Here is a 25,193-nt window from a genome sequence, read left to right on the forward strand (position 1 = left end):
TACACGGGAGGTATAGATCTGCCACAATTAATGTCAGGATGATTCATTCACACAGACGCTGTATGTCTGGGAGCTCTGTACATTATTCTGCTAATTTGGAATTAAAGGGTCACAGAAGTTCTGTACAAGGTAATAGCATTACTCACTGTCTTATCATTTGGCACTGAAGTATGAGGGGATCAAATGGACACAGTGCTGGAAGAATGCGTCCCAGCTGGGTTTACAGTGTTGCGTCTCCTCATCCTCTGACATTTACATCTGCTGCTTTCCAGAAGTGCCTGGCTCACTTGACGTCGGAATCTCATGCATTAAGTTACGCCGTCAGATTCAGGCTCTGCCGTCTCAATTATCCCACTCAGTGTTGTCCTTTCACTGCAGTAGGGGGGTCTCCCTGTGAGACCCTAACCAGTGGCTGTCTGGCACGGCTCAGCGAGTAATGGGCCAGGTCTGGGCCACATTTGGGTTGGGATCCCCTCTGTGCTCATCAATGACAAGATGTCCTCCTTTGCCCCCTTATCCTAACACACATCAATTTCTCATATCGAGTTCACATTGCCAGCCTGTGCTCAAAGTCACACCAGTAGCTACAGAAAAGTCTGATGTAATATGCTAATGCATTAAGACCCTCCAGTCCATATTAACCTTATCTCGCTTCACTTGCTGAGCAATATGCTAAATCACTTCACTTCTGAAATCCCTTTTTCATCTCAAGGTATGTTACTTACTATATTATAGCACACACACCAACAATAACAGTGACAAAAAGGTTCTTTACACATAAAAAATATATTAGAAAGAACATGCAGGTTTTGATTTTGTAAAGGTCATTTTCTCAGACGAAATTATATTGTGGATTTTCAGAAATACACGACAGCTGGAGGGAGGAAATCCTGAATGTCTGCTTGTCATAGCCTCTGTGAAGTTGTGTGATTTCAGCCACCTGTTGCCTTGATTGCAAGGCACCTGCTCAGATGAAGAGCCCCACGTATTGTTCATCCAGAGGAGGAGCAGGTTGGTGCATTTCATGTGGGAGTGGTCGTCTAGGCAACAAGAAGTAGAGGGATATTTTGTGTGTGCATATGTGTTTTTGTGATTGTGTGTGTCAGAGAGAGGGAGAGAGAGAGAGTCAGGGGACTTTCTGTAGTGTCATACTGTTTCTCTGACTCGTGCCAGTCCCATGAACAAAGCTACTGGGTCAAGGGTAAGATTCAACGATAAAGATGCGCCACTGTTGCATCCTCAAGTGTTTGTTTTGTCATATTTGCATGAATGTGCTCTTCCAGTCAAAATAATTGTAAAAGATCGTTCTCCCAATTTCATCAGCACGTCAGAGGACGAAAACAAATCAGTGTTTTACAGTAATTTAAAGAAAAACGTTTGAACAAAAACAACTGATTCAATTTGTCAAATGTAACCGTCACGTTGTATTCACAGAGGATCTATGCCGTCATCCAAACTAAATTAGTTTAGCTTAAGTTGTTTCAGTCCTCCCAACCTCGGTGCGCCTGAACACAGTTTCATGACTGGCAGAATGGCTCATAATGTTCCGCAACACGGACGCAACTGTTCATGGTGTCAGCGGCGAGTTACCTGTAATAGATGCAGGTAAAAAGAAATTGGTCTGCAACTGGGATTTCTTTATTTTAGCGCGTCGTTTGTTTTCATGAAAAATCGATCGCTAGGACATCTTCAGTCTTCAGGGAGCAGAGAGAGTGTGACGGACAATCCATACATTCTAACCAAGGCTACCAAATTGGAATGGATACTCTGGAAAACAGTGAAAGTTCCTGGGCATCACGTTAATACAGTCTAGGAAAAGACAGTGGTTACTTCGTCGTGTAAATACCACCAAGACTTTAAGAAAAGAGAAGTTAAATGCCATCGCTCCTGCTATAATGGCGTTGTGTCAGTGCTGTTAGTGTCTGGAGAGCTAACGTTGCGTGATAAAGTCGTGCAAATTCTGGTCACCTTCCATGGCTGTCCGTCTGTCGCTAGCTACCTGTTGTGCTGCCTCACATGGAATAGAAAGACAGGAACTAACCGGTAAGTTTAATGCATGTGCTTCAAAAAAGTGCAAAAGCATGGTATTGAATGATATGGATGATATTAAATGAATGTATCGAAGCATGTTCTGTCAACAGTGCATTTAATTGTAACAGAGACATGTAACCTAATGATTAAACTGTCATCTTCGGTTATTGTTTAATATAACATTCTAAAGCATACAAGGCTTTTTCGTTTTAAGCAGTTAGTTTATACTATTGTATCTCACAGTAGCCTATTACATAAACGTGCAGTCTTTATTTGACCATGGATGGAATTTGGCGGATTTCTCACCCATATAACTGCTTGATCCTCCTCTTTCCTTCACAATCTAAATATTTTCAAAACGTTTGTCATGTAATTATCTTCTGCTTCCATTAAATCGATGAGATTATGTATCTGTATTTCTCATATATTACTCATGGTTGTATGGTTAAAGAATATCCTGGTTGCTATTTACCAGACCATTAGGTTTCATAATTTAGAATTACATTTTGTTTAAATTGTATCTGCTCCATCCTTTTCAACCATTTGCACTAGGCTCATCAATGGTTATGGATGTAGTCTTAGTGGTACTGATGCTGTAATACCATTAGCAGTGTAATTAAAGGGTGGGACTCTTTCCTTTTTTATGAGCCCAAGGCCCGCTCTTCCGTCCATGTTGTGGTTGATACAGAAGTGATGCAGATGCTCTCTTTCTCTGCCTGTAGTTGTGTGAGATGGCCTAGCAACCATGTCTCAGCACTACTATCGTCGCACAGACAACTCTTCGTACCGGGACCGCATCCCACTGCGGATAGTTCGGTCCGAGTCGGAGCTCTCGGTCCAGGAGAAGGTGTACCTGAATGCGGTGGAGAAGGGCGACTACGCCACTGTCAAGCTGGCCCTGGAGGAGGCTGAGATTTACTTCAAGATCAACATCAACTGCATTGATCCGTTGGGACGCACCGCTCTCCTCATTGCCATTGAGAATGAGAACCTTGAGATCACTGAGCTCTTGCTCAGCTTTAACGTCTACGTTGGGGATGCCCTGCTTCACGCCATACGCAAGGAGGTGGTGGGGGCTGTGGAGCTCCTGCTTAACCACAAGAAGCCCAGTGGAGAGAAACAGGTATGGTGAGGGGTGACCGAGAACTTGGGGGATGTGAGGGGCATAACTGTGTTCATCTGAAGCCTTTTCCCCATGACTGTTTGGAGACAGAGTTCATATGACAGGGGGGGGAGAAGTCTGTCGAGATATTACAATAGAGTTCCAGAGTGTCTCCTTCATTTTTTTATATGAGGAGAGGAGATTAGAGGAGCGGTGTGTCTCTGGAGCTACAAAAAAGTGGAAAGAAGCAAGCATGTGGGATATTTATGTGTGAAAGAAAAGAGATTGTAGGGCTATGTGTTTGAATTCAGGAGATTGGCCTGTGGCACTTTCAGACCTTTTATGCCTTTCCCTTAATTCACAGCTCTCCCATGTTCCCCTTTCCACTGAAAAGCCTATACCTCAAATGAACTATACAAACCAACTTTTTCAGTTGCCACAGGATATGCAGGGGCATTGCTCATACATCCCCTCAGACCACCACTTCCTCCATTTGATCCATGTTTACCAGTCTATCATAAACAGAGCCCTGCGATCATTTCCTGTGACTAAACCGGCATTCTGTATCCTTGATGTTTTGAGGTTAACAAGCATAAACACGTCTGATGGTACAGTATATGTGTGGAGAAGGTGTATGATGGATTCCCAGAAACTGGAGGGCTGATTCTCAGTAGATAAGACACTCTCCGGATCGTTAGTAAATTAGTATTTGCACAAGGGTTAGTTTGTGGGGGCTGTTCTCACTCCCTGGGCCTTCGAGTGGTCTGTGTATTTACATCCTGTTTATCCTGCCTGTTTGAAATGCAAATGAGTGGCTGAACACGCACGTCTGTAGATGACAAGCAAATCTACCGGAGCATTGAAGCAGGTCATTCACTTTGATATCTCCTGCAATGCAGCAACAGAAACGTGGTTGATCATGCACACAAGGTGTTTTCATGATGGGGATATTCCTGTGTGTGTGTGTGTGTGTGTGTGTGTGTGTGTGTGTGTGTTCTGTCGCTTTTCCTCCTCCTCCTCTTGCTATAAATCTGTCAGTGCACAGATTGTCTCTGACACTTGAGTCAGTCCACATGACGTCTCACACATTTCTTTGCAGGTCATCTGGAAGTGCCACAGTTTGACAGCTAGCTGGTATTGCCACTTTCAATCACAGTACAGTACAGTAGTATGTCCTGCCAGTCAATCTCATGATAATGTTTTCAGTGGTTGGCTGATTATGTAGAGAGTTAGTGGAACCATCTGGTAGAAATCAGCGAATTAAATCAGGTCTACTTAACAAGGAGTGAAGAGAGTTCCAGTATACTTGGCTTGTTATTAATATGCGAAAGCAATTATATAAATTTCCAAAATAGATTCATGACAGCAAACTTGTAAATTCATCATTTGAAAGAAGTAAGTAAAGAAAAAGTAAAGAGGACAAAAGCCCAGCAATTGACTATATAAATATATATATAATACCAATTCTCACGTACTGAGGCTTTAAAGTAGAATCTAATCTGATATAGATGTATATATAGAATCTAATCTGATATAGATGTATATATATATATATATATATATATATATATATATATACTGTATAATTACATCTATATCAGATTAGATTCTACTTTAAAGCCTCAGTACGTGAGAATTGGTATTTTCTGCTACTGAGCTCCCCCTAAAGTTGCGGAGTGTAGCTCACTTTCACACTACTATCATAAATGCAAATCGCACTGTTGATAAGCTGAAGGATATGGAACCAGCAAAGACAACAGCAGAAGCGAAAGAAGCATGTAGACTGACAAGGTAGAGTAATATGACAAGATTTTACACAAATATGACTCTGCATAGTTTTATTTTATTATAACATCGGAGGAGAATGCTAACACAACCCAAAAATAGGTAGCTGAGTTAGGTAGCTAGTAAGGTTTTCAAGGTTTCAAACTTCCAAGGCTTATTGCCATGGGATTGACGAAGACTGACCCAACTTTTTGATGTGTGAAGAATTTATTTGGATATTAGCCTGACAGGACAGGTTGATCATTTTGGGCATCTGAAAAAGCTACAAATATCCGTGAGACAGGGATGACGCTAATAAGGTTACAGCCTATGTCGAATTATTTCATAAATAACATTGGCAGGGAGGTTTATGATGAAAACTAGCGAGTCGACAACTTTCCTAACACAGCCAAACATCAACCAAGCACAACACAAGACATAGCAAGACAGCTAATAAGTTATTACTGAATGGTCCAACAGAAAGAAGGCCAGCTCGGCCTGTATCCTTTTGTAACTTTTAGCTTTTAACTTTTAGAGTAAAAGCCAGTCCGAGACTGACTTTTTTTTCGGTCTCTTGCTCGGTTACTCTCTCTTTTTCTCTTTCTATCCTCTGACAACAGCTTCCCCGGTTTCTTCATCGCCTCTGCCATGATGTCCATACAGAGAATACTGCACTGGTTTCTTCTTATAGCTAGCACTTGGGCATAGTTATATAGTTGAGGTGGTGCCATAAAGCATTATTTAGTTCTCTCGACAGACTTCTTTAATGACGTTTCATCCTGCCCGGGCAGCACTTCTGATAAATGTTCTTGATGGTGGGTAACTATGTCCCGGTGATCAGTTTTCACCACCTGCTACAGACGGAGTGCTTTACGGTCTGATGCGGAGCTGTTGCCATTCCAGTTTGCAGTTTGTGAGATGCAGTTTGTGAGTATGCTCTCAGTGGTACAGCAGTAGATGTTCACCTGTATCCTGGGACACAGGTGAGCTTTCTTAAGGCTTTTAGAAAGCAAAGGCGCTGATGCACCTTTTTGACCAGGATGGAGGACTTTAAGGACCAGGTGAGATCATTAGAGAGGTGGATGCCAGGGAACATTCATTTTGACTCACGCTCTACTACAGCTCCGCTGACGTACGTTATATATAGGGCTCTGTGCGTGGCTCCTAGCCGGCCTGAAGTCCACAATGATCTCCTATGACGTAAATGCAAATTTACTTTGTGTTCTGAATCATCATTAATGGCCATAGTGATGTGGTGTCTGCATTTGGAATCCTGGTCTGTCTGTACATTTTGGAATCTTCCCATGTGTGCTGTTGATTGGCACCTCACAGATTGAATTATGCAATACGTTTTTCTGCCTTGAGGCTGCAGAGGTGGTCTGGCAAAGCATGGCAGACAGCCAACAGGAATAATCAAGCGGAGAAAACTGCTTGTAGTGTTTTGTAGTGCTTGTTTACTTTCAATTATGTTTCGTACAGTATTGAAAATGAAATAAATGAAAATAAAATTACAAAGTTCATTAGTCTCATAGGGTTCAATTTGGTCTCCCCTAAGCAAAAGAAGCTGTGCTGATGTAGGCACAGAATGTAGTTTTGCTATCAGTTATCCTGACAAGAAAACTACGTTCAATAGTAAGTGTTCTTTTCATTTCACCGATTTATTTCAAATGAATTACAGTGAAGCCTACCTGTAACGCTTGAGCCCAAAAGGAAGACTGTGAAAAGAAAACCAGTGTTTCTCTCTGTCTCCTGCTCTCTCCCCGGTCTCTTTTCCTCTCCCCCTTGCTTAATCTTGTATGCACACATGATGTCTGCTATACCTGTGTTCTGCCACCCCCCTCCCTGAATAATACATTTGATCGCAACTTTCTGGCTCCTGTCGCAACCCTGCTGCAGTTCACTGAATGTCTGCTGCTGTGCTCGCTGTGTTATTATAAAAGGAAATCCAAGCAGAACTGGGGCTTTTCATAAGTCTGTTATCTCTTCTGTTCTATTTTGGACCTCAATGGTATTTGGACAGAGTGACTTAAATATTTAATGTACACCACTTCACTCAGTTTTTCAGTGTTTATACTTACTCATGTCACATTCTTTTGAGATGTTACAACAGGAGTTCTACGTTGTGTTATTTCCAGAAGACAAGAATACAGAAACACAAGTGCTCCAAGGACACTATCTCCATGGTCACAAATCGGCATTTCAAGCATAGAGAACTCTCCAGCTACATTAACTATCCAAATTGAAGATATGGCCAATTTTACCAACTATTTCCTCAAAACAGTACCCCATGGCAACAGCGGAGAGGCCTAAGCATTGACCAGTCATAGAGTGTAAATGCACAACCCTTATAAAGCGGGTCAGGAAATAGAAGGCAATGTTCAGACTGTGGAGGAGACACCATTACCAGTTACTCTGTTGTAAAGCAGTCAGTTCTGTGGAAGATCTTTACCATGCACAGTGTGGCAACCAACCAAAACATTGGCACCATGCTTTGCAATGCACCAGACACCTGGACTAGGCTCAAGATAAACAGTAGATCCCTTTGTTTTGGCACGTGTTCGGTCACACACATCTGAAGGGTCTCAGAACTTTTACAGCTCCCACGCCTTTGCCAAGGTGGCAGGGCTCATGTCAACCTTTGAGCATGATGGGGCCGGGTCCTTTGAGGAGCTTTAGTGTATGTGTTTGAAGTTGACAACCCAGCTACCACTCATATTTATGCGTTGGTGTTTGTAAAGTAGCTTACATTTCTCTCTGTCGTGTCAATTCCCAGGTCCATCCAGTGCTGCTGGACAAGCAGTTCTCCGACTTCACCCCCGACATAACCCCCATCATCCTGGCGGCGCACACCAACAACTACGAGATCATCAAGATGATCGTCCAGAAGGGCGTCTCCATCCCTCAGCCCCACGAGGTGCGCTGCAACTGCATGGAGTGCGTGTCCAGCTCGGACGTGGACAGCCTGCGCCACTCGCGCTCACGCCTCAACATCTACAAGGCCCTGGCGTCGCCCTCGCTCATCGCCCTGTCCAGCGAGGACCCCTTCCTCACCGCCTTCCAGCTCAGCTGGGAGCTGCAGGAGCTGAGCAAGGTGGAGAACGAGTTCAAGTCGGAGTACGAGGAGCTGTCGCGCCAGTGCAAGAAGTTCGCCAAGGACCTGCTGGACCAGACGCGCAGCTCCCGCGAGCTGGAGCTCATCCTCAACTTCCGCGACGACATCAACATGCTGGAGGACATGAACAACAACGAGCTGGCGCGACTCAAGCTGGCCATCAAGTACCGCCAGAAAGAGGTGAGAAGCTGCACGCTGAGCGAATGGTACAGTTATGCCACCATGACATTTAAACCACACAGCACACGATAAAACGTCAAACTATAAATTATAGCTTTGTAATCCTCCTTTAAATGGATGTCCCTAACAGTTGCTATCATCAAGACGTTTAGGCATCCACCATCATTTCAGCATCAGTTTTACTTCATAGTTCAATTTCAGTGGTATAGACCTTAAACTACTGACACTTTTGCACCCTAACTCAGGTGTATTTTGACAGTGCCGTGGAAGGAAGGTAGAGCTATCTTCGGGCGTTATTCAACCGAAGACATGGCAGTGCTTTTGATTTCTAAGCCTGAACTGCACCTCTTGTTTGGGGTGCTGTCACCTAGTCTCCCCTGTTGCATCAGCCATATTTAGACACTCATTTTATTCAAGTGCGTTAACACCCACAGGGGTCGACTTCAGTTGGTTTGCCGCATCGCGTCTGCCTGCCTTTTCAGAGTTACCGGGGTAAATGAAGCCCTTCTCCGTGCTTCATTCTCCGCGATGCATTATTATCACCAAGGTGTCTCATTTCACATCTGTATCTCCAGCGTGTCCTCTGTGAGCCGCCTGGGAGCAGCCAGCTATGGCATCGATGACTAATGCAGATTTCATTCAAAGAGCACCCAAGTGTGGAGGAGTTAGGCAGAGCCACGGATCAGTCCTTTCACAGTTGACAAAGTTATTACATGCCTCAGCGGAGTATATTGTGGATTTTACTAATGGTTCACTAAGTAAACAATATAATACACGGCTTGTGTGTGTGTGTGTGTGTGTGTGTGTGTGTGTGTGTGTGTGTGTGTGTGTGTGTGTGTGTGTTTGTGTGTGTGTGAAACCAAGAGATTTCACTGGTCTGGTGTGAGAAACAGGTTCACATGTCTAGTTCACTAAGTGATTCAGGTGAAAATGCATTTAGGACATTGTTTTGTAAATTATTTAGCTTAGACCTCCAGACAGTTTAATATTATATGATACCATATTAATGTCCACTTGTGGTATTATCTGGTTTGGTAAGGCATTCTATGGTGTCATGTAGTCTGATTGGTCAGTGAATCTTTATAATTATTTGTTCATCTTCATCTTCTTGAATTGTAACAGCTTGTCACTTTGGTTATTCCTAATGAGGGCTGACAGTTGCTTGTGTGAGTTCATTATGGGTCAAGCCTATATTTGGATGTTCAATTCAGTTTATATTAATTGAAATTTCAGGTGTCGGACTGAAATGATCACAATGATGAACAGGATTATGGAGAGTGACAGCCACATGGTGAATGTCCGTGCTAATTCAGACAGTCCACTGGGCTGCGTGGGAGACAGGATGGGCTTTGCTTTGGTTATCTGTAGGCCATTTATAGCATAGGTAAATAAGGTATTTAGATTACAGTTGTATGGTACCATAACATAGATACACTTATTTCATGTACTTTGGCCATGATACATATTGTGGGTTTTTTATGAAGGTTGTGATAGATAGGGTTTGTATTGGGTGAGGTATAGTGCTGTCTTGTGCTCAGAATAAGGAATTGATGCACCTTAGTTCAGTTAAGACTAGATAAGAGTATACATTATTCATAATTGTATTTCCTTTAAATTGCATGCAGTCTCATCATCGTGAACAAGTAGTTATCGTCCGTGATATCAAAGCATTGACTCATCTTTGCATCTTCCTACACCTCATATTTGAAGTCCTTGGCTTAATGGCTAATGAAAAAGAAGTCTCTCCCCAGCCCACACATGCACGCACACACACGCACACACACACACATGCACGCACACACACACATGCACACACACACACACACACACACACACACACACACACACACACACACACACACACACACACACAAGCGCACACACACACACACACACACACACACACACACTTACACAGACGTACATACTTACATACACGCAAATTCCCAGCTCAGAAATCAGTGTAACACATCTCAAAAAAAGAGAGAGAGATCAAATAACTCCAATTATTTCTACTCACGGAGGTCACATTGTATTGCCACAGCCCAACCCAACAGTCATTCTACCAGAGAGCAAACAGGCCTCTTTCTTCAGCTCTTAGAGCACAGATGAGCCGGGAAGATTATGACCCCAATTAAAGTAAGGACGATGTGTGGGGGAGGATAAGGGGTTTGGAGGTGTGGAGATGAGATCAGATTCACCCGGCTCCGTCTGAAAGCCTTCCATTGCCCCTTCCATCTCTCTCTATATTAATGAGATCACTGGCACAGAAGATGAGCATCGCTAACTGTCCAGACCTGCTACAAAATTAGAGGCTGCTGTTTCCTGTACAAAGCGTTTAGAATCCGCTGCCTAGTGTTTGTAGTTTTACGGTGTCCATTAAAAAAATCCTTTCCCTCGATATTTAGATACCCTGTATTAAATAGTTACATTTGGTCACACTTTGAATTGCATTTTCACTGCCACAACATAACTATATTATTGAATTTTCAGAATATACCCGAAGCCAGTTAATGAGTGTGTGTGTGTGTGTAACATATTGTATTTTACACTGTGCTTAACTGCGTAATTACAGTCTTTTTGTAGTATAACATTAAAGCCGGCCTATTTCCTCTTAATTGAAGAGGACATTTGTTTATTGCAATCAGGTGTCTTATGGAAGGAATCTAAAGTGTTTGCCTATGATGGAGTGCTGTGTTGTTTTGCATTGTAATCATCTCAATGATCTCAAGCGGCTGGACAGAAATGCCAGTCGTCACAGTGACCGCCCAGAGACCACTACAGCCATGTTGAGAGGCCCCTCTGGCGTGCGGCACGAAGCCGCTAATTGCCTTCATTTCTCAGATTAGTGTCAAACTTCTCGAAAAGTCACCGTCTAATTGTTCGTGCCGTGACTCTGTGGCCAAATTGACCAATCGCGTGTGTGCTCGCTGGGAAAAACAGCCAGCCACATGAGATGTAGTTATCTGGGGGGCTGATGAGGAACACTTAAAGGCGTCTTGGCACTGACATCATTGCCTGGCAAACGCCGCCCCTTCGAAAACAAGGATGCATTTGTGCATAATTTGGTTTGCAAATGGTGGGGATTGATTTCCTCCTTGGGCTGTGTCGGGGCAAATCCCAGGGGGAGACAAAGCGAAAGGAAACACACGCACACACAGAACATGCATTTATTGAGAATTGTTCACACTATCTTCCCCGAAAGAGGTATTTCACTCTTTCTCTCTCTCTATCTCGTTCTCCACTCTCACTCTTTGTCTCTCCACAGCACCCCTTCCCAGACATAAACGCTCAGAGATTTTACGGTCATAGCCTTTCATATATCAGTTGCATTTCTTGCCATAAATGGCTATTCCAGGAGACAAATGGGCAGACCGGGAGTTGGGAGTAGATTTCCAGCTCCCCAAAGACTGGAAGCGAGCAGCACGAGAAACGGGAAGGAACTCAGATTAGACGATTAGACGGCCAACCCGGCCTGCTCCAACCAACCGCCGCTCTGTCACTTTGACTTATTTGTCACTAATGGTGTGGCGCACCCACATCTCGCTGTGTGACCGTACGTGTTCAGAACCCACGGCTGATGAGACGCAACCAGTGCCGATGTGGGCGGCTGTAGTCCATAAGTTAGAGCTTAAAGAGGCACAGGCTGGATCCTGCTCTGGCTAGTCACTGCTTTTTCTTGCCCTCTCCGAGTTGACTCAGAGGTTGACATTCTATGCACTTGATGCCTGTAATCAAACAATCAGATGCTTGGTCTTAAATAAGCGCTTTGTGGCCCATGTTGTGAACGGGACACAATCAGGCTCTGTTTGCCCAAAGACACATGACTCGAGACGAGAGGGCGCATGGACTGCTTTTTTTCCCCCACTGTTATAAAGGGGGTGGTGTTTTATGTCTGTATTGCTTTTGATGTTTTTACCCTAATTTTGTCTGTATTCTTTTCTGCTTTCTCTTTCTTTTCTGTATCTTCCCAACATCTATTCCTCATGCCCGCTATTATCGCTATTATCGCTTTATCCGCTTCAATACCCACTTTGTCTTTCTCTCCTTACCTTTGTTTGTCTCTCTATCAAATGTATACACCCCCTCTCTTTCTTATTCCTACCTTCTTATTCCTTTCTCCTTCCATTCTCATTCCTTCCACCACACCTTTTTCTCTCTGTTCATCCGCTACTCCACCTTTTCTTGCTCTCACTTTCTCTCTATCTTACATCATCGACTCTTCCTTCTCTCCCTCTGCCTTTCCTCCTCATCCTCTCCTTCATCAGTTTGTGGCCCAGCCTAACTGCCAGCAGCTGTTAGCGTCGCGCTGGTACGACGAGTTCCCCGGCTGGCGGCGCCGCCACTGGGCGGGCAAGTTCATCACCTGCATCTTCATCGGCCTCCTCTTCCCGCTCTTCTCCCTCTGCTACCTGGTGGTGCCCAAGAGCCGCTTTGGCCTCTTCATCCGCAAGCCCTTCATCAAGTTCATCTGCCACACGGCCTCCTACCTCTCCTTCCTCTTCCTCCTGCTCCTCGCCTCCCAGCGCATCGTCTCCTCCACCGACCCCAACCGCCAGGGCCCAGTGCCCACTACTGTGGAGTGGATGATCCTGCCGTGGGTCGTGGGTACGTTTCACAGTGCCGCTGTTCCTTCGGAAACTTCTAATATTTAAGGCTTATTCCAATTGTGTGTCCTCACCTTCACTCAGCAGGTTGATCAGCAAGTTATTATTTTGTTGTTAATTATTCATCACCTGCTCAGAAAGGTTGGAGCCATGTAGTATATACTGAGTCGTGGGGGGCTGGGAGTATATACTGAGTCGTGGGGGGCTGGGAGTATACATTGAGTAGAAGAGGGCTGTGAGTATATACTGAGTAGTGGGGTCTGGTTGTATATACTGAGGGGGCAGGGAGTGTATACTGAGTAGTGGGGGGCTGGGAGTATATACTGAGGGGCTGAGCAGCAGAGTGGAAACAGGTGAGCAATGGGTCAGGGAAGATCAGGTGATGCATCAGGCAGGAAAGCAGAGTTGGTGGAAGTGGATGGTCTGAAGAGGCAAGAGAGTGGATCAGACCAGACTGAAAGAATCACTGAATAAATGAATGACAAAAAAACAAAACTGTGACAATTATGTTAACGCTTTAGACATGCATTACATGGTTACCACAAACAGCCTCCTGTCACCATTGTTGAGTTAAGTAAATGCATCATTCAATTTTAATAATACTGCCTAATGAGAGTAGCATATTGGAAATGTTCTAGTGCTGTCAATCAATTAAAACAATGTACTATTTAATTGCACAATCTGCTGTGATTAATCATGATTAATCGCTTTGTTTTTTCTTAAGCCTGAAGCTTGTGATAATGGATATTTAAATATAAAATCACAGAATTAATATAGAAACACACAAACAAAGTATATTTAAATTCAAATGTTGTTTTTTAATAGCGTTTTTTAAACTCTGAACACAGATCCTGTCCTGTGAACCACAGATTTCCAATGAAACCATTGAGGCCATCAAAATTGACTGGCAGCTTGAAAGGCATATTTGTTATATTTCTCCATATAAAGTGTGAGGGGACTTCTATTTTGAAACAGGGATTGAGATTGGGATTGGTGCAGAGAAGAAGAGAGACAGAGTTTTGGGGGCAAGAGGGAGCTAGTGACTAGGTCAGCCGGTCATTAGAGTTAGAACATGGTGTGCAGCCCGTTTAGTTGGGTTAGTTGCAAGCTCAATAAATGTGCAAGCTTGTGAATTCAGTTAAGCTCTGTTTCAGGTGTAGGTTGGATGCCCCACGATATTTTACATATTACATATTCACTAACAAACATCATAACAAAGCCCAGGCAGCTGTGTAGAATGCGTTAAATATTTCAAATGAATCCCAATAATGAATGAGTTCATTTTGACAGCATTGAAATTTTAATAGACTGCCTGCATAGTCTAATTTCCTCTCATCCAAGGAAGCAAATACAGACTCCACTCGTCCTTGAGTTGGAGCTGATTGTCAAAATATTGGCAAATGTGCAACAATCAGTTGAGAATAATATATAAAAATAGAAATATAAATAGCATATGATATTTGGACTCGTGTGGACTGGAGCAGCAGTCTCATGTTACCTCTATGAGGCCTTTGTGAACATGTTTCATGTGTGACTCATGCTGAGAGGACACCCTGAAAAAGAACATGTTTCATGTGTTGTATTGTACTACAGCTACCCTCTGTTCCCTCCCTCCTTCCACTAACATCCCGACTCCCCCAAAAAACGAAACGTCTCGCCTTTGATCACACATAGAGATACATGGCCGATGTGTGTTTCTCATCACTCTGTCTTGTCTTCCTGGAGGGTTCATATGGACAGAGATAAAACAGATGTGGGACGGGGGCTTTCATGACTACATCCACGACTGGTGGAACCTCATGGACTTTGTTATGAACTCCCTCTACTTGGCAACCATATCTCTGAAGATTGTAGCCTATGTGAAGGTAACGCCTACATAGCAGGGTACTGCTACATACACACCTACTGGGGTGCAATGGGAAGAATCAGCAAGCGAAAAAACTTCAAACGAATATTTTCAGAGGATGAAACAGTCTGTTTAATATCAAAGCGTCTGAAGGAAATCATCTAGCATGTCTCCTCTGATAGACTAGCAGTAGTTCTCTGTCGGGATAGAACCCATGACCGGGATATGTTTCTGAGAAACTTTCTGAGCAGCTACAAGGCAATCTTCTACAAGTTTGTCTGTCTGTTATTCCATCTTCCTTCTGTTTTTCCTCTGAAATCTAACCCCCACAGTACAGCGGCTTCAAGCCCAGAGCCAGCTGGGAGATGTGGCACCCCACCCTGGTGGCCGAGGCCCTGTTCGCCATCGCCAACATCTTCAGCTCGCTGCGCCTCATCTCCCTCTTCACGGCCAACTCGCACCTGGGCCCGCTGCAGATCTCGCTGGGCCGCATGCTGCTCGACATCCTCAAGTTCCTCTTCATCTACTGCCTGGTGCTGCTGGCCTTCGCCAACGGCCTTAACCAGCTGTACTTCTACTACGAGTTTAAGGACGACAAAGAGAGCTGCAAGGGCATTCGCTGTGAGCGGCAGAACAACGCTTTCTCCACGTGAGTCGGCAGGGCCCCAAAAGCTTGGCTTGATCACAGTGATTTATGAGCGATTTATGTTTCCCAGCTTTTTGGAGATGTGCACTAAACTTCACGAAACGTTGCAAGTCATGCCATGTGTTTTTATGTGTTGTGCACAGTATTAAAAAAAAGAAATAGCTGAAATCATACTCAACACTTTTTTGCCTTACAAAAACAAAACATACAAGTATACTGGCATCACAAGAAATGTTTGACTATAGTAAACCTGAATTCAAAATGTTATCAAGTGATCAGTGAACATCGTCAGTAACATGATATTTCAACGATGCATTGAATGTGTGAGCCAAATTTAAATATTTAATGGAGGGTTGTGGGGATGTTGGAGGGAGAACTATGAAACACAAACAAGTATGTGATCAAACTCCAGAAATGTGTCATCTATTATGTTGTAAATCACTAATACCGCAGTTTTGTTTGTATATTGATGTAAGCTGTTCTGAGATTCAACTTGTGACTGAGTATGTATATCCAGCTCAAATGATCTACAGTGAAGCTGTCAATTGCCATATGTGACCTACTACTACTACTACTACGTGACCGAACTTAAAACATCTGAAGCAGTTGAAATGAGGTAGGACTGAGCCTAATGGATTATTGACGATCTCTCGTAGGCTCTTTGAAACCCTCCAGTCTCTGTTCTGGTCCATATTCGGCTTGATCAGCCTCTACGTCACCAACGTCCAGGCTGAGCACGTGTTCACGGAGTTCGTGGGGGCCACCATGTTCGGCACGTACAATGTCATCTCCTTGGTGGTGCTGCTCAACATGCTCATCGCGATGATGAACAACTCCTACCAGCACATTGCTGTGAGTGAAAACACATTATCAAGACTTTACCTCACCTCTTAACACCCTGTGCATGTGCAGGTTCATTTAGAGGCTATGGGTGCCATTTTAGGGGCACTCATTTCTGCTTCTCTCAAAGCTAGAAACGGATCAGAATTCATTGGGATTAAGGTAATAATAAAAGTAATTGTGGGTCACTAAATTTCACAGGTTAAATTGGAGGGTAAACCTAGATCCTTGTGAGGATCAAAATGGGGATTGCTTTCAGTGCTTCAGTGCTTCAGTGCTTGCTTTAATCTCTGCTTAGCTCTCTATGGTTATGTCCTACTCTGAAGCCTGCTGTGCCTTTTGCTGTAGGATCATGCTGACATTGAGTGGAAATTTGCCAGAACTAAGCTGTGGATGAGCTATTTTGAAGAGGGAGGCACGTTACCCTCCCCATTCAACATCATCCCCAGCCCCAAATCTGTCTGGTACCTCATCCAGTGGATCAGGCGGAACATCTTCAAGGAGAGGGAGAAGCTGACAGAGTCGTTCGGGTCCTTAGGGGTGAGGCTTATCTGCATAACAAAGCCATGTTTTCCCTTGTTTTTCGTGTGCTGTCACTGTTGTAGTCTGTCAGTTAGGTAACAATAAAAAAATAGTCACTTAATACAATCACCATACACGCTGTGGGGAACTGTTTTGACATGGTCACAAGACATTGTTCCTTTAATTGAATTATAATTAATTACATTTTGTTGTGGTCAGAATAGCATAACGAAGTTTAGCATTTATCAAAGTTATTTATCTTCTCCTTCTTTATCAGGGGAACAGAATGCACAAATACATTTCATATAACAAGCCATGAAAATAGAGTCTAGCTGCACATAGGGGATTAAGTGAGGTGGCATTTTGTCTGCGTCATGCCTGTCAAATTGCATTGATCGAACATGTCTTTTAAATGTGTTGCATTTATCTCCAGAGGAAAGCTGCAGAAAATGTTCGAATAAAGCACCAGTATCAGGTAATTAAAAGTCAAATGTGTTTAATACAAACAACAAACTCTACAAATTCTAAATGGAAACCTGAACATGATGGATCTCCATTCACAGGAAGTGTTGAGAAACTTGGTGAAACGGTATGTGGCAGCCATGATCAGAGATGCAAAGACAGAAGGTGGCCTCACAGAGGAAAACTTTAAGGTGAGTCCAGGGTTTATTTCACCCTCAGGTTGAGCACAATTTGTCTCTTGAGTACACATTCATTTAACCCTAGATTCTGATGACTTTTTGGCGCAGGCTTTAATAAAATATTTACGGTACCTTTTAAAAAGTGATAGAACCTTCTTGTCTCCTTTCAACCATCGAAACTACTACAAATTACCGTCTGGTGAAGGATATGTCTGTCTGCCACTTTTGGTTATTGCCTGTCACCTGTATAATAAGCTTCTACAATGGGGAACCTTGGTCGTACCTGGAGACCTTTCTCTTAACATTTCAATGCAAACCTTTTAGCCTTAAATTAAACTAATGTAGCTGTGTAGGAGTGCAACTTTCTTTTGGGAAGAAGCTCTTTACCAATCAACACACTGTTCTCCGCAGGAGCTGAAGCAGGACATCTCCAGCTTTCGCTATGAGGTGCTGGGCATGATGAAGGGCAATCGGAGCTGCATGCCAGCCCTGAGTCCCCGGGAGGGTGCCTGTGGTTTCAGCGACCACCTGCTGCCCTACAGCCTGCCCCCCGCGCTGGGGCCCAGCTCCCAGAGAGCCAAGCTCAACCTGTACGAAGTCACCACCATTCTGCAGCACCACAACGTGGATGCCACGGCTTCAGCAGAGCCCATTGGCAGCATTGCTAACGGCACGGCTAACCCTCCGTGGGGCGAGGCATGCTTGTACTCTTCCAAGTCCACGTGTTCTGCTGCCTGCAGCCCTGCCTCATCCTCCTCCTCCTCCGCCTCCTCCTCCTCGGCCTCCGCTTCCTCCCGAGAGCGGGCGTCCAGGAAGGACTTCCCCAAGGACATCTCCAACTTCGGACTGTTCCAGAAGAGTCAGAGCAAGAAGAGCAGCCGGGGCCCTAGCCAAAGTAGCATTTACTCACTGTCAGAAGAGGCAGACGAGTCGGACGGGGAGAAGACAGGGGAAAAAGCGGGGGAGGAACAGCACGAGGAGGCGGAGGCGGACAGGGAAGGGGAGGAAGAGAGACAGCCACTGTCAAGTCAGGAGGAAAGAGAGAAGAACAAACGGATGAGCAGAGAGGAGGAGACACAAGAAGAAGAGGAGGAGGAAGAGGATGGGACGGAGACAGGGATGCAGGAGGAAGAAAAAACTGAGCCCCTCTTGAGGAAGCTGATGAAGGATCAGAACACTCCCCCTGTGCAGGAAGACACGTAACTTGGCACGGAGTGAAGAACCAAAAGAGTGATTGGAAGGGCGCAGGCAGACATGAAATGTTCCACTGGAACCTGCACAACCTGTTGAGGAGGCGAACCTGGAGCCTTGTGCTTTTATTGTCTCAGGGAAAGGTGTAGACTTGCTTTTGTCAATATGGGGATTAGAAGGCTAGGATGCCCAAATATCACAGTCATCACAGGAAATGTGTTGTGAACAGAGGAAGTCCTTTTATTGTCAGTGGTGTTCTGAGGGACTGAGGCAAAAATTTGAATGAAAATGGTCATAACGTCAGCTCAGTTACCTACCCCTTGTCCACACCAGAACATGTTCTCTTGGAGGTATTCACCACTCAGAGCAATAGCTACTGTAAACTCTCCACAAACCCTGTACTTTGCTGCCCCTGCCTGACTTTGCTCTTTTGCACAACAACATGCCTGAATAATGATCCACGTCAGACCAGATCGAAGTGGGCACAGGAGGAGTTGGATATCTGAGACAAGTTCAATGACTTCACAGGGCTGCTTCGCGACATGGCAGTAAAGGAGTACGAGCATTCCCGCCAGAAATGGCCTATGATCAAACGATACTTAAAGGATTTCTATGAACTCCTGATGATGTCTATGCAAAAGGCTTAAATTTACACAACTGGCTTCATAGAAAAAATAGAACTTGCTCTTTATTAACCTCTTTGCAGGTATCACTAACCACAACAAGCTCTTCATAGGATTTCTTCATAATAGTCCTCAGTACTTTGGCATGTAATGTGCTTATTAGTAAAACAAAAAATTAACCAGATATGTGTATTTATAGCTATATATGTGTAACTATATATAGCTATAACTCCAGGCAGTGTGTCTACATACAGTCTGGTAAAATGCTGAATTCTGTATGCAGTCTCAACGGTTTGATTCTTTTTAATACCTTAAGTTAGAGTGGATGCAAATAGATCAATTCATGAAGTCAATGAATCAATAAACATAGATGTACAACCAAATGCACACCTTGAGCTAATCTGTTATTCGTGGTATTCGTATTCGTTGTATTGGAGCTTAGTGTAATGTTGTGAAACAACACCCATATGATAGCTGCAATCCCCAGGGCTTTAATAGGATTTATACGGGGTTGAAGAAACATGGCAAATGTGCTAATAAGAAAGAAAAAGTTTAATTATCAAGTCTACTGGTAAGGATCTAAGTGTTCTGCTCAGTAGAACATACCAGAACATTGTTTTGCAACAATCACCACCACCACGTGAATCTTGACATCCCTAGTAGAAGTGTCACAGAAATGGTCCTTGAAACATACCCAGAAGAACATGCATGCACTCATGTTAACACGTACAGAACCTCCCCTTCCCCTTTCCTTTAAGAGCCGCGACAGACACATGACCCGAACGGCCCCTGCAGAACATTTGCAGGCTTTGTTTCCATGGCAACACAAGGTGGGAAAAAGTTCTGTCCTAATTGCTGCATCTCAACTGCCTCTTGCATGGCACACTGTGAACACCCCATTCTGCTTTCAATTAGGTGTCAATTCATTCTGAATGCAGGCAAGCTCCGCTAGTTCGTGAAGAGAAAAGATCTATTTGATGTGTCCTTATGATATTTCAATTGATAGTAAATACTCCATAGAGAGCCCCTCAGCAGAACATGACTGTAATACAAGTGCTGTATACTCCAGTGAAGTTTCATTACTATACAGTGTGCTCATTTCCAGGTTAGACAAGGTCTGAAAAACTACAGATGTTGATCCCACTATGTTAAGATGTGACTTTCATGACAATATGTGGACAATTTTCTAAACTTCTCTCCATCAGAGTCTGTGAATTCAATCCCTAGCACTTCTGATGTGTGATGTTCTCTCTGCATATGATAACATGTTGGCTGTGAAGACATGCTGTAATTATCTCACCCAGTTTAGCTGCGGCTGTCAAACGAACGGCTCCCATTATAGCCAAACAACCCTGCCAATTCTCCCCATGCTATAGAAAAAGATATCGTGTGCCTCATTTTCGTTGTCAGCAACTGTGAAAGTGTTATGAAAAATTTCACAAGTCTAACCTCATAGGGCCTTAAACTTTTTTCTTCTTCTGGTGAGCCTTTCCCTTCAGTGCGGAGGGAATGAACAGCTTGTCCAGATTAAGAGTCCATACTGCTACGGTATTTACAACCAAACCCTCTCCTTCCAAAAAACACACCATGGCACTCAATCACCGCAGTCAGAATCCAGAACTCCTGTCCAGTGGCCATAAAACGTACAGCACACCAGTGGATGGGAAGTAGAGAGAGAGTGACGGAGAGGGGCCACGGCCCTGCAGATGTGCACACAGAACACTCAGTTCCCTGCTGTGCCAGGTTGTCTTACAGTAAGATGTTTACTCACAAGGCTTTCCCCAGATGCCGTGCTCTGATCAAACTCAAACATGAATGCCACACTACCCGCCTCAGAATCATACAAAAAAAATCAACTTTGCAATGGACGTAGATCGTGAACACAATTATGCACACACACACTATATCATAAGATTATTTTATAGATAATATACTGTATGTCTATAGCACATATACTGGATACGGATCGTGTCCTGTAAATTAAGTAAAAATCATTAAAAACAATACTAAAGATTCAACTCTGAGATGGATAACTGAAGGTCTGGTTTCAACGTGTCACTGATGTCTCTGCTCAGCCTCGGTCTGCCGGGAAGCTTAATCACACTCTCTCCATCCAGAAGGTCCCTCCCATGCCAGGTCTGGTATTGCACAAGCCCAGTTTTAATATCTGAAACACATGATAGGCATAAGCACTAATGCAAACGCCATGTCTTGGGATACTTTTACACTTTTTCTTAAGTCCTGGCCGTACCAATGTCAGCTATGCAATGTATCTTCTGAAGTAGGCCGACATTTAACAAGTTCAAATCAGTGTGTAACAGATTGTAATAAAAGTGCATGGCTAATGGCAAGAGTGGGTATACATGCTTCACACACAAAAAACGTTTCATGTAACTCATTCTGTACAATCTGCATTCCTGTGGAACTTTGTCTTTAACTTTTTAACTTTACATAAAAAAAAATGGTTTACAATTTGTAAAGGTAAGAGCAAGGCTCTAAATCAAAGTCAATCTCTCTCTTTAATCATTTTTTTTTTCATATAAGGAAACATTGTCTGTAGGCACACAATAGTATACCATACTAGCTTCATCATGACACTATAAAAAATCACCACCAGAGGGAGCACTATACACAGTGATGCTTAGAGTTCTCCCTCTCTCTGTGTGTGTGTGTGCGTTCGTGCGTGCGTGTGTGCGGTGTGTGTGTGTGTGTGTGTGTATGCACAACACTGTGCATGCCTGGTTTTGTGTGTATGTGTGTAACCATCCATTTGAGAGCAGGATCACAGATGAGGGGTTTGGATCCCTCTCTCTCCCATTTGATGTGTCTCTATCTGGACAGCCTCCACTCTGTTACGTAAATGATTTATTGGTCCACCTTGTGTGATTTCCACTCACACAAGGGAGACGGCTTCTTTGCTTATATGTTTTCACTGAAAAGCTTTTCGCTTTAATTCAGTTTCTCATCAGTGGCCTACTTCAGATTGCCAAGGCTGAATTCTTACTCAGAGATGATTAATTCGGCCACAAACCTCAGACAGATGTGCTAACGCTGTCTTGGGTCTTCCTCAGCGATGGATCCATTTTGGCAACCGAATCTATTTTAAATCTAAATTTAGATGTAAAAAAAAAAAGTGCTTACTGTAGTTTTTACCAAAACAATCTGTAACGCACTAATTATGACCTCAGAGTAATTTGTGCGGAAAAAAGCCTTAAAAAAAACCTTCACAAACTACTGACAACTCAGTGTGAGTTAAGCAAAACAGTGTCCATAGTCCCCACACGCCCCACCCCCCACCCCAAACACACACACACACACACACACACACACACACACACACACACACAGTCTCCTTTCCAGTCTCACCCCCCTCCCCATCCAAATGACTCACTTTTTTTCCCGTTTTCGGCGTGGTGTAGAAGCGTGTCTGTGTGGAGGGCCAGGGGGAGTGGGATGGGGGTGGGGGTGGGGGTGGGGGTAGGGGGAGGCGGAGGGGGCTGGTTAAGGCATCTGACAGACACTTTGCCAATCTCCTACTCTGGAGAGACCCATAGTATATAAGCTCCATCTCTGCACCCTGCAGCCCACTTCTTTCTCCTTAGGTCCAGTCGGTAGAGGAAACAGAGGATGAAACTCTTATTTGCAGCTGCCTTTGCACTTTTTGTGCTGTCCACCTTTGATCAGGCGGACTCATCAGCTTATGATAAAATTATGCACCACAGCCGCATCAGGGCAAAGAAAGAGGGGTAAGGCTTTGATTCATTTAAATGTTTTTACCTCAGTTATTTATGTCAGCAAGAAAGACTTCTTCATTCTTTAAAGAAAGAAAGAAAAAAGTTGATTGTTGAGGTTGATTGTCTGCATAACCTTTTAGTAAACTTTAGTAATAATGCATGCTTTATGCAAGTGCATATTTACATGTGGAGATTATGTACCTCTTATAAGAGATTACATAACAGTCATTATCCCTATTGGAGTCTTGGTTGCTATTTACATTTGAATTCTTGCTCTTGATCCTAAGATGTAAAGAGTCTGTTTGTTTCTTTGTTCATTCATTTTGTAGTATAACTGCATGACAGTTGCAACTGATATAAATGTACAATTGCAGAAGTGTAACTGTAATTGGTTAAAATACGTCACGAATTTGCATAATCATTTGAATTTGTGGAGATCTATAAGGGCCCACATTGCAATAACACACTAACCACACTTTAACAGGGTTAAACTGCAGATAGTGACGCTATTGCATGAAAATGAAAGGATATTATATCTTTGAGAACAAAAGACAGTATATCACCCCTCACTGTCCTGTAATGGTAACTCTAGCTTCTCTCTCCCTCCTGCCACTCCACTTTGCCAGCCCTAATGTCTGCGCTCTCCAGCAAGTCTTGGGGACCAAGAAGAAGTACTTCAGCACTTGCCGTAATTGGTACCAAGGGGCCATCTGTGGAAAGAAAGCGTAAGTGGGACTGTTTTACGGCTTCTTCCGGCCCGGCCACTACAAGCACCACCAAGTCAGGGACAGTCGGGCTGTAGCGATGAGCTCTCGAGTTGAGGTTGAAGGCCAAAGGTCTTACGAGAAGGGTATGGGTCGCCTAATCCGACCCCCCCCCCCCCCCCCCACACACACACACACACACACCCACCCAACCCCCTTGATAATTCCAGGTGTGAATGATGCTCCCGGATCCCTGCGAGTTTGAAACCGTGGCGTCAAACAGATGCTATTTCCATCTGCCTCTCAGGGAAGCTAGAAGAATTATAGCTCTGTCTCTCTCTCCATGTCACTTCTGTCAGAGAGGAGGATGGCTCACTGGAGCTGTCTGTGGATTTATGCCACCGCTTTGGGCTTGGAAAAATCACTCACACATCCATATGCTCCACTTAAAAAAAACAGAGGTGTTTCTGAGAAATCCTCAAAGGTGTGGCTAATGCAAAGTACATTGAGCAAATAGATGCGACTGACATGCACTGCAGCTAAACTCATTTCCCCTAAAGACTCATAAAAAGATTGATGTCTTAAAGTTTTACGACCCCCATAATCGTAATTGAATATTAGTGCAGAAATCAGCTTGGGTTTTGTTGAAACACGTCCAAGGGTGGGGTTAGGGCGAGGTTGAAAAAATGAAGGTGTTGAGGTCGAAATTGAAAAGGAGTCTGTGAACACAGAGCATGTATAAGCAAGCTTTGAGGGAGCTCTTTGTGCTCCATCAAAAGAGAGGAGGCTTTTTGTGAGTAAAATTGTTCGCAGGACTGTGAAATCACCCCGGGGAGGGTGAAGTCTTAAGTCGTCTGAAGGGGTTGGTTTTTTGCAAGACCGCGGCGGTGAACCGCTCACGCTAGACTGTATGTTTTCACTGTAATGTCTATGGCTGAGTTTCCAGTTTCCGCGGTCGGAAAGGAGGATGTTAGCACAAAAGGGGTGGCTTTGTGTGCCCTGTGTAGTCTTCACGCGAAACAGAACAGGGGGGAAAACTGCAAATTATCTCTGTGTTTACTCTCCTCGGGCCTGGCTTCGTTTTCCAATGCCATGGCACAGTTGCCCAAAAAGCGCTGTTCCATGTTATGTGTGTGTGTGTGCTTTAGTATAGCACCCCTGGCCCTTTTCTGCTGCTGTGGCGTTATTTCACTCTTGGAAGGCATGGGGGCTACTTTTTGTTGGTTAGTTCTGTGAGCTCAGCACCCCGTTTTAAAGCAGCCATGCCAAGTAGGCTGATCTATTACCCCAGTAAGGCTCTATTACCCTAGTAAGGCTCTGGCTCCCAGTTATAATCATACGCTTTCATGAGAAGATATCTATAGCAACTGTTTAAACAGTCACTGAAATGGGTTTCAAACATGATCTGAACTGGTTTTTGTTCTTGACTTCAGTGCCAGTAGTTTTATGTGTGTGGAAATGGACTGATTGTAGCCACAATGTCCCACTTCATTAATGGGTTTGAACTATTTGGAGCTCTTGCCAGAATTGGGATATTAAACACAAGAGTATTATTGATCTTTAGAAAACAAAAATAGATACAAAGAAATACAATTTGTATGTTACCTGTGCAGGAATCCCAGCAGCAATTTCTCCGAATTTTTGTTATGT

The 25,193-nt window shown here is 43.8% G+C and overlaps 2 protein-coding genes across 2 annotated transcripts in view; both read left to right on the top strand.

The window, feature by feature from the left end:
• The first annotated feature begins 1,408 nt into the window (after window positions 1-1,408).
• trpc4b (transient receptor potential cation channel, subfamily C, member 4b) lies at window positions 1,409-19,480 on the top strand. The gene is made up of 11 exons (XM_031574115.2): window positions 1,409-2,043; window positions 2,754-3,154; window positions 7,671-8,189; window positions 12,458-12,797; window positions 14,522-14,661; window positions 14,975-15,291; window positions 15,945-16,140; window positions 16,477-16,668; window positions 17,084-17,125; window positions 17,214-17,303; window positions 17,703-19,480. Exons 2-11 carry the CDS (start codon window positions 2,777-2,779, stop codon window positions 18,492-18,494), a joined length of 3,006 nt encoding a protein of 1,001 aa, XP_031429975.2. The 5' UTR covers window positions 1,409-2,043; window positions 2,754-2,776; the 3' UTR covers window positions 18,495-19,480.
• Window positions 19,481-22,590: 3,110 nt separating this feature from the next.
• Window positions 22,591-25,193, top strand: part of postnb (periostin, osteoblast specific factor b) — a 15,033-nt gene continuing 12,430 nt past the window's right edge. The window contains exons 1-2 of the mRNA XM_012837954.3: window positions 22,591-22,851; window positions 23,466-23,564. Coding sequence (XP_012693408.1) covers window positions 22,733-22,851; window positions 23,466-23,564 — 218 coding nt within the window. The 5' untranslated portion in view covers window positions 22,591-22,732. The remainder of the gene's footprint in view (window positions 22,852-23,465; window positions 23,565-25,193) is intronic.

The sequence above is a fragment of the Clupea harengus genome, chromosome 9 (assembly GCF_900700415.2).
Source record: "Clupea harengus chromosome 9, Ch_v2.0.2, whole genome shotgun sequence".
In the NCBI taxonomy this organism is placed as follows: Eukaryota; Metazoa; Chordata; class Actinopteri; order Clupeiformes; family Clupeidae; genus Clupea; species Clupea harengus.

Coding starts and splice junctions, on each gene's coding strand:
- trpc4b (XM_031574115.2), top strand. CDS start 2,777: ATGTCTCAGCACTACTATCGTCGCACAGACAACTCTTCGTACCGGGAC. Junction 8,190..12,457: donor TCAAGTACCGCCAGAAAGAG/GTGAGAAGCTGC, acceptor CTCCTTCATCAG/TTTGTGGCCCAGCCTAACTG. Junction 17,304..17,702: donor TCACAGAGGAAAACTTTAAG/GTGAGTCCAGGG, acceptor TGTTCTCCGCAG/GAGCTGAAGCAGGACATCTC.